The following is a 14,668-nucleotide window of genomic DNA, read 5'->3' on the forward strand; positions in this document are numbered from 1 at the left end:
GAGGGAACCTTGAATGCCAACATGTACTGTAACATACTGAAGCAGCGCATGATCCCCTCCCTACGGAAACTGGGCTGCAGGGCAGTTTTCCAACATGATAACGACCTCAAACACACCTCCAAGACAACCACTGCCTTGCTAAAGAAACTGAGGGTAAAGGTGATGGACTGGCCAAGCATGTCTCCAGACCTAAACCCTATTGAGCATCTGTGGGGCATCCTCAAAAGGAAGGTGGAGGAGCGCAAGGTCTTTAACATCCACCAGCTCCGTGATGTCGTCATGGAGGAGTGGAAGAGGACTCCAGTGGCAACCTGTGAAGCTCTGCTGAACTCCATGCCCAAGAGGGTTAAGGCAGTTCTGGAAAATAATGGTGGCCACACAAAATATTGACACTTTGGGCCCAATTTGGACATTTTCACTTAGTGGTGTACTCACTTTTGTTGCCAGCGGTTTAGACATTAATGGCTGTGTGTTGAGTTATTTTGAGGGGATAGCAAATTTACACTGTTATACAAGCTGTACACTCACTACTTTACATTGTAGCAAAGTGTCATTTCTTCAGTGTTGTCACATGGAAACATAGAATAAAATATTTACAAAAATGTGAGGGGTGTACTCACTTTTGTGAGATACTGTACATACTTACATTGAGCCAAGCAGGACCAATAAAACTATGTAAAAATTGCCATTAAAAAAAAAACCCTTCAGTTTAAAGTAATTGTAAACCTATTTTTTTGTAAATAAAAAACGTTATTCCTAACTTGCGCTGTTTTGTACAGAGCAACTCTGATCTTCCTCTTCTTCATCCCCCACTGGTGCTCCTGGCTCCTTCCCTCTGGTCATCAACCCTGTCCTCAGGACCCACTAACAGGCCAGGTTTAAGTATTACCTTGGGGAGATGCAGACTAGAATACTGCAATCACTGAGCAGCAAATGATATCACCTGTGATGTATTTCAGTTATCTTGCAAACCTGGCCTGTTATGCCTCGTACACACATTCCATATATCGTACGACGTATGGTTCGCATTTTGTTGCATAAGACTAATATCGAATACAAGAGTGCAAAATGTGCTCTACGAAAAGTACGATTTTTGTCGTACGATTCTGGAAAAACCTTCCGCTGTGCGTAGCTACGTATTTTGAAATGACGTCAAATATGTGTGACCCCTGTGTCCTTCTGGTTTATTTTCGTGTTTCCGATCATGCGTGGTTTTCGTCTATCGATTTTTAGCGGACGCATACTGTACTGATTAAAGGATTGTCGTACGATGGGCTGTCCTCCGAGCAAAGTTTTTGTGTTTGTCCCTTCGGATTTTGTTGGACGGACTGTCGTGATCGGCTGTCGAAAGCTGTATTAAGGATGAGCTCCGGCGTGTTCGCACAGCCCACGTGCAGAGCCCGTCAGGAAGTCAGCGCTGCGCTAATCACAGGAGTGAGACATTGTCCCGATTCACGGCTGCAGAGATGGGAAATGTCTCACTGCCTGTGATTAGCGCAGCGCCGACTTCCTGACGGGCTCTGCGCGTGGGCTGTGCGAACACGCCGGAGCTCATCCTTAGTACTAACAATAAGATTATCAAACGATCAATCCGAATGCAATTTTTATCATCTGATAATCGGAACGTGTGTACGAGGCATTAGTGGGCCCTGAGGACACTGCTATAGCAAGCCGTTTGCTAAGGGGGCAATCATAGAGGCCTTATGCTCACAAAAAGTCACATGACGGGTCACAGCCCATTGATTTCAATGGCAGCCGTTCTCATCTACGCGACTTAAAGTTGCAACGACTTTGAAAAGGTTCCTGCACTACTTTGGTGCAACTTGGATCCAGAGACTGTAAAGTCGCACTCTAAATCGCCTTTTACTGGCTTTTGAAATTTACAAAACGCAGCCATTTAGAAATCGGAGGAAAGGTTTAGCACTGGGAAACACTTTTTGAAAGATCAAAAGTGCATTTTATATACAGCTATATAGATGAGACCAAAATGAGGGACTTTGTTCCAAATCAGGGACAGTCCCTCGAATTCAGGGGCAGCTGAGAGTCTCACTCTTCCAGCTGCACTGATTTGTTTTAAATAACAGAATGAAGATGAGCAGAGTGGTGACTTATGACAGATCCAAGAGCTGGCTTGGTTAGTGAAGTGTGACTGTTAGGTGTCCTGTCTAGCCCCATAGAAGAAGAAGAAGAAGAAGAAGTTATGAGATGTGTGGTGCACTTCCTGTGCTGAGCTCCCCCCTCCAGCTCCTCGCAGGGTTCTTCTACAGGACTGATCATGTTGTGGTCTATGAAGAATGTGAACTCCTCCTCCTCCTCCAGTCCTGTGCACACCGATCTCCATACAATGTGCGGACACAGATAAGGTCTGCAGTGGCCCCGATCTTCCTCCCAGACTTGTAGCCCGGAGCCCTCCCATACAGATGACAGCAGAGACAACACCCTGCCTGCCACTTGTCATCGTACATTGCAGCGGAGCGATCACATCCTGCCTGATCTCAGCAACGTTACCCACAACAAGCAACTATGGCTTTTGTCAACGATCAGACTGCACTGGAGCTGGACGAGGTGTCAGAGGATGGGGAGATGATAGGTGAGTTCTCACCATGTGACAGGCTCTTTAGTTGTACCCTCTGCTGGGGTGTTCACAAACTTTGTGCTCAGGATGATATGGAGGGAGGGAGGGAGGGGCACAGATCTGGTCTTGCTGATTAAGATGAGGGTGTAGACATTGTTCTGGAGGGCATTTATTTCTAGATCACTTAGTTATCAGATCTGGGCCAAGGCTGTTCCTGATGCCCAGGGCTCCCAGAGCAATCCAGGGCCAAGGGAAGTTGTTCCTCCCCCTTGTTCTCTTATGGCCCCTTACACAAGGATCTGATTAGAGCTATGAGGAGTCCTATACCCTGCATGCACTAAGACAGTGTTTCTCAACTCCTGTCCTCAAGACCCATTAACAGGCCAGATTTTAAGTATTACCTTGAGGAGATGCAGATTACAATACTGCAATCACTGAGCAGAAAATTATATCACCTGTGATGTATTTCCATTATCTTGCAAACCTGGCCTGTTAGTGGGTCCTGAGGACAGGAGTTGAGAACCACTGCACTAAGATCTTCACATCATTGTCTGCAAGGCTGAGAGTAGAACTAAATCTGCCCATATATCTATAGATTTCAGGCTGAACAAAAGAAATCTGATTGGAACAGAGCCTGATCCACCCAATCAGGCTGTTGTGCTCTGGCAGCTGTCAGAATACCAAATTGTGTACACACTATATGAAACCCAATCATTGCAGCTGATTGGCTGAAACCTTTGATCAGGTGACCGTTTTCAGCCCCACTAGAAAAGTTAGCGACTTTTGTGAGCTGGCAGAGCCACACTGATCATACATCCTAAAGATTTCAGGCTGAACAAGAGACATCTGATTGGGTGGATTTCTCTACCCACTCTCTTCCAATCAGATTTCTCTTGTTCAGCCTGAAATCTTTAGGATGTATGATCAGCGTGGCTCTGCCAGCTCACAAAAGTCGCTAACTTTTCTAGTGGGGCTGAAAACGGTCACCTGAACAATGGTTTCAGCCAATCAGCTGCAATGATTGTTTGATTTTCATATAGTGTGTAGACAAGTTGGTATTGGTATTCTGACACCTGTCACAGCACAACAGCCTGATTGGGTGGATTTCTCTACCCACTCTCTTCCATTCAGGCTGTTGTGCTGTGACAGCTGATACCAATACCAACTTGTCTACACACTATATGAAAATCAAACAATCATTGCAGCTGATTGGCTGAAACCATTGTTCAGGTGACCGTTTTCAGCCCCACTATAAAAGTTAGCGACTTTTGCGAGCTGGCAGAGCCACGCTGATCATAGAGCTATAGATTTCAGGCTGAACAAGAGAAATCTGATTGAAAGAGAGTGGGTGGATTTCTCCATCCAATCAGGCTGTTGTGTTCTGACAGCTGTCAGAATGCCAATACAGTGCATGCAGCTGATTGGCTGAAACCATTGTTCAGGTGACCGTTTTTCAGCCCCACTGCAAAAGTTAGTGACTTTTGTGAGCTGGCAGAGCCACGCTGATCATACATCCTATAGATTTCAGGCTGAACAAGAGAAATCTGATTGGGTGGATTTCTCAATACAATCTGTTCCAATCAGATTTCTCTGCCAGCTCACAAAAGTCACTAACTTTTGTAGTGGGGCTGAAAATGGTCACCTGAACAATGGTTTCAGCCATTCAGCTGCATGCATTGTATTGGTATTCTGACAGCTGTCAAAGCACATCAGCCTGATTGGGTGGATTTCTCCATCCACTCTGTTCCAATCAGGCTGTTGTGCTCTGACAGCTGTCAGAATACCAATGCAGTGCATGCAGCTGATTGGCTGCAACCATTATGCAGGTGACCATTTTTAGCCCCACTACAAAAGTTAGCAACTTTTGTGAGCTGGCAGAGCCATGTTGATCATACATCCTAAAGATTTCAGGCTGAACAAGAGAAATCTGATTGGAATAGAGTGGATGGAGAAATCCACCCAATCAGGCTGATGTGCTTTGACAGCTGTCAGGATACCAATACAGTGCATGCAGCTGATTGGCTGAAACCATTGTTCAGGTGACCGTTTTCAGCCCCACTACAAAAGTTAGCGACTTTTGTGAGCTGGCAGAGCCACACTGATAAACTGGGTACACACTATATGAAAATCAGGCGAACGATCGTCTGTTTTTTTTTCTCGATGTTTCAAAGCAAGTCGAAACGAAGGATGATACTAATTGTGCGAAAATTCTGATACGACAAAGGCTTTTTTTGTTGTTATTTATTGTTTCTGATCATGTGCAGTCTTTCGCATCTGATTTTTCTTGTCCAAAAAGCGTACACGTTAAAAAGAAAATCATTGGTTTTGTTCATGTATGAACAATTTTGGAGTTTGCCCCTTCGGAAATTTTCATTTGGCAAGTCGAATGTCGAAAATTGTTTACACACTATATGAAAATCAAACCATCATTCCTTGTATTTTTCTTATAGTGTGTACCTTTTTAGAATTTCATCTCTAAAGTCTTATTCACACTGGCATTGTCCAAACCTGTATTAAACGCACATGTATGTAATGATTTTTTTCAATGGTGCCATTCCCGCTGAGCGTTTGCTGTGTTTAGGTGTGGTCAGCTTAGCTGCATTTTTTTTTTTGGAACATAGAATTCAGTGCATCTAGGATTCAGTTGGAGACACTCTAAATGCATGTTAACAAGGCTAAAGCATGAACATCTAAAAACTCAGGAAAAAGTGATCTGGAAGGCATAAAAGTTGTTTATACTGGATCACTTCTGTGTTCAGAAAAGCTAAAAGCAGGAACGTCAGTGTGAAGGAGGCCTAACAGGAGAATTGGGCCAACTTTAGATATGAGGTTGGGGGGTGTGGGGGTGTGTGGTTGAGGCAAGTTTTTAGCACCCCCAACCTGCCTCCTTTTAAGGCCCCGTGCCCACGGACATTTTTACAACCACTTTTAGGAGCGTTTTTTCACAGCTTAAAAATGCCTCTCTATGTTAGCCTATGGCCTCATGTCCACCAAGGCGTTTGGGAGCTGTAAGTGGCATTGGCGTTTGGGTGGCAGTGGCATTGGCACCAAGTGCGTTCTGAGGCTCCAGCGCTAGAGCTGTAAAAATGCCAGACGCTGGTAAAAGGTGTTAAACATGATTTAACGAGGCTTAGCTCTGTATACACAGCATTAAGCCTCGTCCGTCGTTTCTGTCGCTATTCAAAATCAGTGGTTCCTTATGGGAGCCCATTGATTTGAATAGAAGTCGCACCAGAAGTCAGATCAAGATGATCCAACCTGCGGTGCGACTTGTGTCCCCCCCCCCCCCCCCCAAGATCCATACCAGACCCTTATCCGAGCATGCAGCCCGGCAGTTCAGGAAAGGGGGGGACGAGCACGCGCCCCCCCCTGCTCCTGGACAATACCAGGCCACATGGGGGGGGGGGGTGTGCTTCGGGGCATGGGGACAAGCGCCTTGTCCCCATGTTGAGGACAAGGGCCTCTTCCCGACAACCCTTGCCCGGTGGTTTTCGGGGTCTGCGGGCGGGGACTTATCAGAACCTTTAAAATGGGCTCCCATAGGGAACAATTGGTTTTGAATAGAGACAGAGAAACGCGCCTGAAAGGTAGCGCGGCTAAACGTGCATTGACGCCAATGCAGAACGCGGATAAAAACGCGTTTTTAACGCCGCTTTTTCCTTGGCGTCGATACTAGCTTTACAGCTCCATTTTTTAAAACGCCTGTGGGCATGAGGCTTTAGTGTGAATGGGGTCTTGAGTAGAACTAAAGACAAAACTTTTTATTTTATTTTGGATAGAATGGGCCTAGGTTCACACTAATGCGGTATGGGGGAAACGCTGCAATCCATATGTTTCCCGCACCGCATTCCATTTGCACTGCCCTTGTGATCTGCTGCGGGTGTCAATACAAAGTTAATGACACACCAAATGCGGGTTGTAAATGCAGTGCGCTTGCCTGCACAGGATCCCATGGTACAAAATGCCCATGCGATCCAGTTGCAGTGTGGCTCCAAAAAAAGTGCATACATGTCTTTTGGTGCGATTTGAACCTGTTCAAAATGAATGGGCTCAAATCGCACCGCACAGGAATGCAGCACAGTTCCTGTGCAATTCATATGAGATTAATAGCGTGATCGGAGGCTACGGAGGAATGGGAGGGGGTGTTTAATGCCTGTGTTTTTTTTTTTTTTTTTTGCCATCTGTGTCCAAATTGGGTAGATTTCCCTTCACTTCCCATTCCATATCCAAGCTGGAAGTGAGAGGAAATCCCTACAAACTGAGGGAATTTCCTGGTTGTCACTAGTGAACTGGTGTCCCATTGGAAGGTTTTTCCTCTTTTATTTTTGTTCTGGTGACAATCCAAAACGTGGGATTTAGGGCTGCTTCACACTTGTGCGAGTGTGACTGCAGTGCAAATCACATGCAATGTTTGTGCAATGCGATTTCAGCCATACAGATAGTATGGCTGATATCGCATCACATTCAGACCAAACTCGCACAAGACCCTTTTTTTTTTGGTTCACACCAGAATCAATGCGGGGACTCGCAGTGGATTCTCAGGGCATCGCACAAGTGTGAACCAAGCCTTAGTTTCACTTTCACTTTCAGTGATAACAGTAAACAGAACAAATATGATGAATCTCTGTAAGGCTCGATTCACATCTCTGCATGTTGCCTTTGAGCATTTTTGCTGTGCTTTCCGCAATTTTTTTTTTTACGATTTGCATTTTTATGCTTTTTCCTTTTTTATTTTTTTTTTATTTTTGTTGTTTGGCAGATTTAAAAAACGCAAATTGCAGTAAAAACACAGTTAATACACACTTCATGCTTTTCTGCAGCTTCTCCATTGAAGTCTATTAAACCAAAAAAAGCTGTTTTGCATTTAAAAAAAGTCCCTGACCCTTTCCAAAATGCAGAGGCACAAAAATGCATTGATGAGGAACCCTTGTTAAAAAAATGTCCTGCATTTCTACAAAAGGCAAAAAGCATGAAAAAACACATTAGTGTGAATGAAGCCTTAGAGCCCATCCACACAGGGGCAACACGACTTCCAGCGCGACTTTGTGAGGCAACCTGGACACGACTTGAGTATGAATCACAGCTTGGGGCAACTTACAACACAACTTGAAGTCGCCTCCAAGACAGGGAACTTTACAAGTGGCCAATCAGAGCTTAGCTGTGTGTGAGAAGGAGGGGGCTGGCTGTTTAATGGAGTAAATTACTTTGTTTTCTTTTCTGCTTCCTGTATAGTTGCCTCAGTATGAACAGTGATCACGCTTGGAGGCAACTTCCATTGGAATGGGTACAAGTCTCCTTCTAGTCGGATTGAAGTAGTACAGGAACCTTTTCTGAAGTCGCAGCGACTGCAGTAGTGTGCATTAAGACGGATCCATTCACTTACATTGATTTTTTTCATGTAGCGCGACTTGGGGCGACTTGAAGTCGGATCCAAATTTGCCCCTGTGTGAATGGGCTCTTAAATGGGACACAGACAGTAATAAAAACTGACAGGTGTTCTAATCCCTCTCCTCTCTATCCAAAACTAAAAAAAAGGTTTTGTATTTAGTTATAATTTAACAGATGTCTTAAATAGATATAACAAAAGGCTTTCAATGGTAAATACAACAGACCAAAAGGGACCATATAAGTGACATTCCGTGTTAGGCTGCATTCACACCTTGGCGTTTTGTTTTGCAGGAGGAATCGTCACGATTCTGCCCGCCATTTGGAAACGCCGCAAATCATGGGACGCCCTTGCGTTTCTTGCTATTTTGAATGGCACCAAATTGCGGTGTGATTTTTGCCGCGATTATCGCCCGATGAATTGTGGTAAAAACGCGTAAACAGGATCACGGGACGCCAGACTCCAAAAGAAGTTCTTGTCCTATTTTTTTTTTTTTTTTTTGGCCGTCCAGCGATTCTGCTTGCTCATTTTTACCGTGCACAGATGTCTCTGTAATTGCTTCCAAAATCGGGACTGACATGCGGGAGTGAAATCGTGTGGGTTCAGCTGAACTCGCACAGCTTCATTCCCGCAGCTCAGTGTGAACCTGGGCTTAAGGAAAAAAAGATGATCCTTGCTAATTGCCTGTCTCATATGGCCCTAAATGTGCATTTGTTGTTATCTGTGACCCCATTTGAGATATCTCATCGCTTCCTGTGTTTGTGAGTGAGGTAGGAAGTGAGGACTTTTCTTTCCACTGGGGACACAGGCAGCAATAAAATCATTTCCCCTCTTTTCTGACCTTTTAAAATTTGATTTGGCTGGAATTTACCTTTTTAAAGCAACAGTTTTGCTTTGCTCATGTTTGTAGAAACTATTGCTAAATAAGTCATTTTTAGTTTATAAACTACTCCCCTGTGCATTAAGAAACAGAAACTCTGCTCAAGTATTTCTCTGGAGGCACATTCATTGCCTTATGTGCTGCCATCAATCCTTTCACATATCAACCACACCCTGCACATCACAGACACCATCGCAGTTCCTTGTGTCAGTAGCCTGGGGGAGTGGTTAGAGTTGGAGAGGAGGGCTTAGTTATTGACTTTTAAAAGAAAGTCAAATGTTGAGTTTCTTTAACAGTGCTGTATCTTCATAGTCCGCACATTTTAGGGGAAGAAGGAGAGCCATTGAAACTGCTGATGGAATAGATGATATGGATGCCTTTAATGTTTACACTCTTCTGAAGTAGAGGTCCTCTGTGAGTAGTCGTTTTGCTTAGTCTGGGCCAGATTCCATGGCCTATCTTCTCTTGCTGGAATTTGATAGAGTGAAAAAAAATGTTGGCTTCCCACGTGAAAGTTTTCAGATGGCTGGATTTGTAACTGATCATGCAGAGTTTTTCAGTGCCGCCAGGTAGAGCAATGTTGGTTTGCCAGGGAAAGACCCCAGAATGGGGACCGTCCCCAGCACACATGGACACATGATGACTATACCAGTAGTTTTCAATGGTGGTCTGCAGTTTTAGTTGAAAGGTTCCCGAAGGAGGGGATTCAAGAAATGCTGCATGAAGCACTTTTTGGTAAAATTCTTCTTTGTGACTACATGCCTACAGCAGTTCTCCAGTTTTCAGGTCCCTCTCACACCAGCTGACCGATTGGGTCTGCCTGTCATTTTTTCAGGCAGGTCCAATCGGACCACTCATTGTTCTCTATGGGGTGGTGGATGTCAGCGGACATGTGTCCACTGATACCCGTCGGGCATACGATCAAATCCGCTAAAAATAGATGTACGGCGATACGTTTGCCATCCGTCCCTCGGATCGGACATGCAATGCGTTTTTATCTGATGGCCCCATAGAGGAGAGTTGGATGTGTCTTTGTCTGCATAGCGGAGCGGACACGGACCTATCAACCGCCCGCTCAGCAGAGAGATCCCCGCTGAGCAGGCAGATTCAGCTTGGACGGATCTGCTCCATCTGAAAGGAGCCTAACTCTCTCAATCAACATTGACTTGTTTTAATACTTATGTTGCTATCATTTGTAAATGAATAGGAAAGTATATCATATTTACTTGTTTTTCAAATTATGTCAAACATCCCATGAGTCTTCAGGAGGAGAGGGGTTTTCTCAGCTAAGCATACCCTCTTGCCTGAGCTAAGAGCAGATGGATTCCAGAAAGTAAGACCCCTTTCACCCTGGGGCGCATTAGTGCTAAAAATAGCGTCTGAAAAACCCCTCTGCAGCCACACCTGTGTAAAAACCCAAGTGCCGAGGGCGGTGCGCTTGCATGACGGGGAAAAAAAGTCCTGCAAGCAGCATCTTTGGGGTGGTGCGGGAGCGGTGTATACAGCACTCCCAAAACGCCCTGCCCATTAGAATAATGTGCAGCGCCGCAACACTGACACTATTAACCCTTTCTTCAGTCGCTAGCGGGGGTTAAAAGCATGCCGCTTTAACAGCGGTAAAGCGCCGCTGGAAATAACGCCGGCACCGCCCCAGTGTGAAAGTACCCTTAAAGCGGAGTTCCACACAAAAATGGAACTTCCGCTTTTCTGAACCCTCCCCCCCTCCGGTGTCACATTTGGCACCTTTCAGGGGGGAGGGGGTTGCAGATACCTGTCTAAGACAGGTATTTGCACCCACTTCCAGCATAGACTCCCATGGGAGTCTATGCCTCTTCCTGTCCCTCCGTGCTGTCTCCTGGGAAACACAGCTCCCAGGAGATAGCGGGGACCAGTTACGATGCGCAGCGCGACTCGCGCATGCGCAGTAGGGAACCGGAAAGTGAAGCCGCAATGCTTCACTTCCTGATTCCCTCACCTAGGATGGCGGCGGCAGCTGTCGAGAACCGGGCGGGTTCTCGGCGTCACCTGCCGACATCGCTGGACCCTGGGACAGGTAAGTGGCCATTTATTAAAAGTCAGCAGCTGCAGTATTTGTAGCTGCTGGCTTTTAATATTTTTTTTTTTTTTGGCGGTTTAGGTGGACCCCCACTTTAATGCTGCATAAATAATCTGCCCTTAGACCCCTTTCACACTGGGGCGGTATGCAGGCGGTATTGTGCTAAAAATACCGCCTGCAAACCGCCCCTAAACAGCCTCCGCTGTTTGTTCAGTGTGAAAGCCCGAGGGCTTTCACACTGAAGCGGTGCGCAGGCAGGATGGTGAAAAAAGTCCTGCAAACCGCTTTTTTGGAGCGGTGAAGGAGCGGTGTATTCACCGCTCCTTCACCGCTCCTTCATCACTCCTGCCCATTGAAATCAATGGGACAGCGCGGCTATACCGCGGCTATAGCCGCGCTGTACGAGGGATTTTAACCCTTTTTCGGCCGCCAGCGGGGGTTAAAACCGCACCGCTAGCGGCCGAATACCGCTGCAAGAACGACGGTACAGCAGTGCTAAAAATAGCGCTGTTGTACCGCCGACGCCCCCACCACCCCAGTGTGAAAGGGGCCTAACTCAAGATGCCCGCAGCCAGAAATGCTAGCGGGGTGTTTTTCAAAGTGCATGCAAAATAAAACATAGAGACATAGATGGATGGGGGCGTTTACTTTGAATACTAAAAATGAATGAAACAGCGATTTTGGATTGTTGTGCTCAGATGTAGTGTAGTTCCGCTTTAATTAAAACCTACATGTTGTTGGTGTTGGAAGAGTCAGATTTGAGAGCACCAAAATTTGGTAATGACTCTGCAAGTCGATACTTAATCCAGAGCTGTGTGTGAGGCTAGGTTCACACATACACAATATGAATTGGATGTGTTTTTGAACTGCATCCAATTCGCATGACATGTGAAAGAACATTGCTTTCTATTGTGCCTGTTCACATATGTCCGGTGCAGTCGGAGTGCGGATTCAGTGCGAATTAAAAGAGTCCTGTCAGTTTTCTGAGCAGTGTAGTCCGGCTCAGGTGCGTAATCAGGCCCATTGACTTCTAAGCCTCGGTTCACACCAGAGGCGGCACGACTTGCAGGTCGCCTCACCGAGGCGACCTGCACACGACTGCCGGGGCGACTTGCAAAACGACTTCTGTATAGAAGTCTATGCAAGTCACCCCAAGTCGCCCCCAAAGTCGTACAGGAACCTTTTTCTAAGTTGGAGCGACTTGCGTCGCTCCCCTTAGAATGGTTCCATTGTACTGAACGGGACGCTACTTGTCAGGCAACCTAGGTCGCCTGACAAGTCGTCCCAGTGTGAACCGAGGCTAAGGGAACGCTTCTGAATCACACACGTCATTCAGTGGTGAATGGGATAAAATCATGACCTGATCAAGACTGACCTGAAATGCTAAACAACTACTTTGTCAATTAGCTGTGAAAACGGCGCTTCAATTTGCACTGCGCATGTGTGAGGCCGAAGTGTATTTGTTAAGCGCTTAAGCCTAGGTTCACATTGAGGCGATTTGACATGTCAAATTGCATGCCAATTCAGCGGCTAATGCCGGAAATGGCACTGTCCAAATCGGTTCTGTACTACTTTTGGCAACATCGGGTGAGATTTCAATACACATCTGTGCAGGAACCCTGAAATTTTTTTTTTTTTTTTTTTTTTTTCATGCTAGTCATATATTGAACCTGAAGAATTTACCAAAGTTATGAAAATTCTCGTATGACAGAATAAAAGAATCGGAAGCAATGTCATGTGTTGTAGTGTATTTGTATTGTATTTTTTTTTCGGACGACAACTGCACTGCTTTAATGAAAAACGTACAATCTGGTATAGTACAAGAAATTTTTTTGTGTTTGTCCGCTCCGATAATATTGGATGAACTGTCGTGATCGGCTCTCGAAAGCTGTGTACTAACGATCCGATTATAGGACAATCGTTTTGAAAGCGGTATTTTTCGTCCGATTTTTCAGATTGTGTGTACGGGCCATTAGGCAATAATCTGAGGATTCCTGCAGGTGGAATCACAGTTGTTTTGTAAACAGCTGCAGACATTAACCGGTTGCCGCCCGCCCACAGGACCCCTTTTACACTGGGGTCGCATTAGCGGCAAAGCGCTGCTCGTTTTAGCGGCACTTTAAAGCTGTTTAGCTGCGCTTTGCGCTGCTTTTTTTTCCGCTAGTGAGGCGCTTTTAACCCCGTGCTTTTTCAGGCGCTTTGGAAGCACTACCCATTAATTTCAATGGGCTGGACGTTTTGGGAGCGCTAAATACAGTGCTCCCAAACCACCCCAAAGATGCTGCTTGCAGGACTTTTCCTAAACGTCGCTCTGAAATGAATGGGAGGCGGTTTTCAGGCGCTATTTATAGCGATAAAACGCCTGATAACCGCCTCAGTGTAAAAGGGGTATTACTGCAAACAGGCAGCAGAGCCAGACTAGGTTACGCACTGGTAAGTCACCCACATGCGCACTAGCGCACTCTGGAGTGTGCAGCGGCGCAATCCTGGATGCAGCGGATCATGGCTCCCAGGGTATCATGTGAGCGCTATGATTGGTCATAGCGCTCACATGATTACAATGTCAACAAACAGTCATAAATGACTGAACTACAGGGGGTCCCCAGTTTACAAACAAGTTAGGCCCCTTTCACACGGACGGATAGAATGGTGCTTTTAGCTGCGGATTTTCTCATTTTCTACCGCAGCTAAAAGCACACAATGCTTTCCTATGGCCCCATTCGCACACTGCGTTTAGCTGCGAATTCGATACCTGCGGTTCTGTGCAGATAGAAAAAATAGAATCCAGGATTTAGCACAGCTATCCTCACATAACCGCAGGTAATAGCAGTGCACTGTGTCAGCTGCGGATAACAGCGCCGAGCTGCTCATCGGGAAAGGAAAAATGATTTTTCCTTTCCCAATGAGCGACAAGCGCGGGGATCCGACTCGGATCCCCGCAATGCCCGGCGCTGTTTGGTATGAATCTTGAGGGGGAACTCCACGCCAAATTTTAAGTAAAAAAAATGGTGTGGGTTCCCCAACAGGGGCATACCAGGCCCTTCGGTCTGGTATGGATTTTAAGAGGAACCCCTACGCCGAAAAAACGGCGTGGGGTCCCCCCCTAAATCCATACCAGACCCTTATCCGAGCACGCAGCCCGGTCGGTCAGGAAAGGGGGTGGGGACGGGCGAGCGCCCCCCCCCCCCCCCCTGAACCGTACCAGGCCGCATGCCCTCAACATGGGGGTGGGTGCTTTGGGGAAGGGGGCGCCCTGCGGGCCACCCACCCCAAAGCACCTTGTCCCCATGTTGCTGAGGACAAGGGCCTCTTCCCGACAACCTAGGGAAAAAGTGTCAATAAAAAAAAAAACTACACAGATTTTTAAAGTAATTTATTAGACAGCTTCGGGGGTCTTCTTCCGGCTTCGGGGGTCTTCTTCCGACTTCGGGGGTCTCTCCAGTTCTTCTCCGTGCTCTCCGGGTCTTCTGCCGGGCTCCTCCGCTGTCTTCTGCTCTTTTGCCGCTCTTTTGCTATAGCGGAGGAGCCCGGTCTGCTGCCTGCTGCCTTCTGCTTTCTTCCCTCTTCTCTTCTTCTGATGTTGACACGACGCTCTCTCCAGCTGGAATGCACTCTGGGCGCTCCGCTCTGACTTATATAGGCGGTGACCCCGCCCCCTTCTGCCGTCACAGTCCCTGGGCATGCTGGGACTGTGACATTTTAGGGGGTGTGTATTGACACTTTTTCCCTAGGTGAATGGATAGGGGTACCATGTACCCCATACTCATTCAC

At 46.5% G+C, this 14,668-nt stretch overlaps 1 protein-coding gene across 1 annotated transcript in view; it reads left to right on the top strand.

Moving 5' to 3' along the window:
- The first annotated feature begins 2,219 nt into the window (after positions 1-2,219).
- Positions 2,220-14,668, top strand: part of ANO6 (anoctamin 6) — a 179,545-nt gene continuing 167,096 nt past the window's right edge. Inside the window, exon 1 of the mRNA XM_073619954.1 lies at positions 2,220-2,590. Coding sequence (XP_073476055.1) covers positions 2,524-2,590 — 67 coding nt within the window. The 5' untranslated portion in view covers positions 2,220-2,523. The remainder of the gene's footprint in view (positions 2,591-14,668) is intronic.

Source organism: Aquarana catesbeiana, linkage group LG03 (genome assembly GCF_042186555.1).
Source record: "Aquarana catesbeiana isolate 2022-GZ linkage group LG03, ASM4218655v1, whole genome shotgun sequence".
Taxonomy (NCBI): Eukaryota; Metazoa; Chordata; class Amphibia; order Anura; family Ranidae; genus Aquarana; species Aquarana catesbeiana.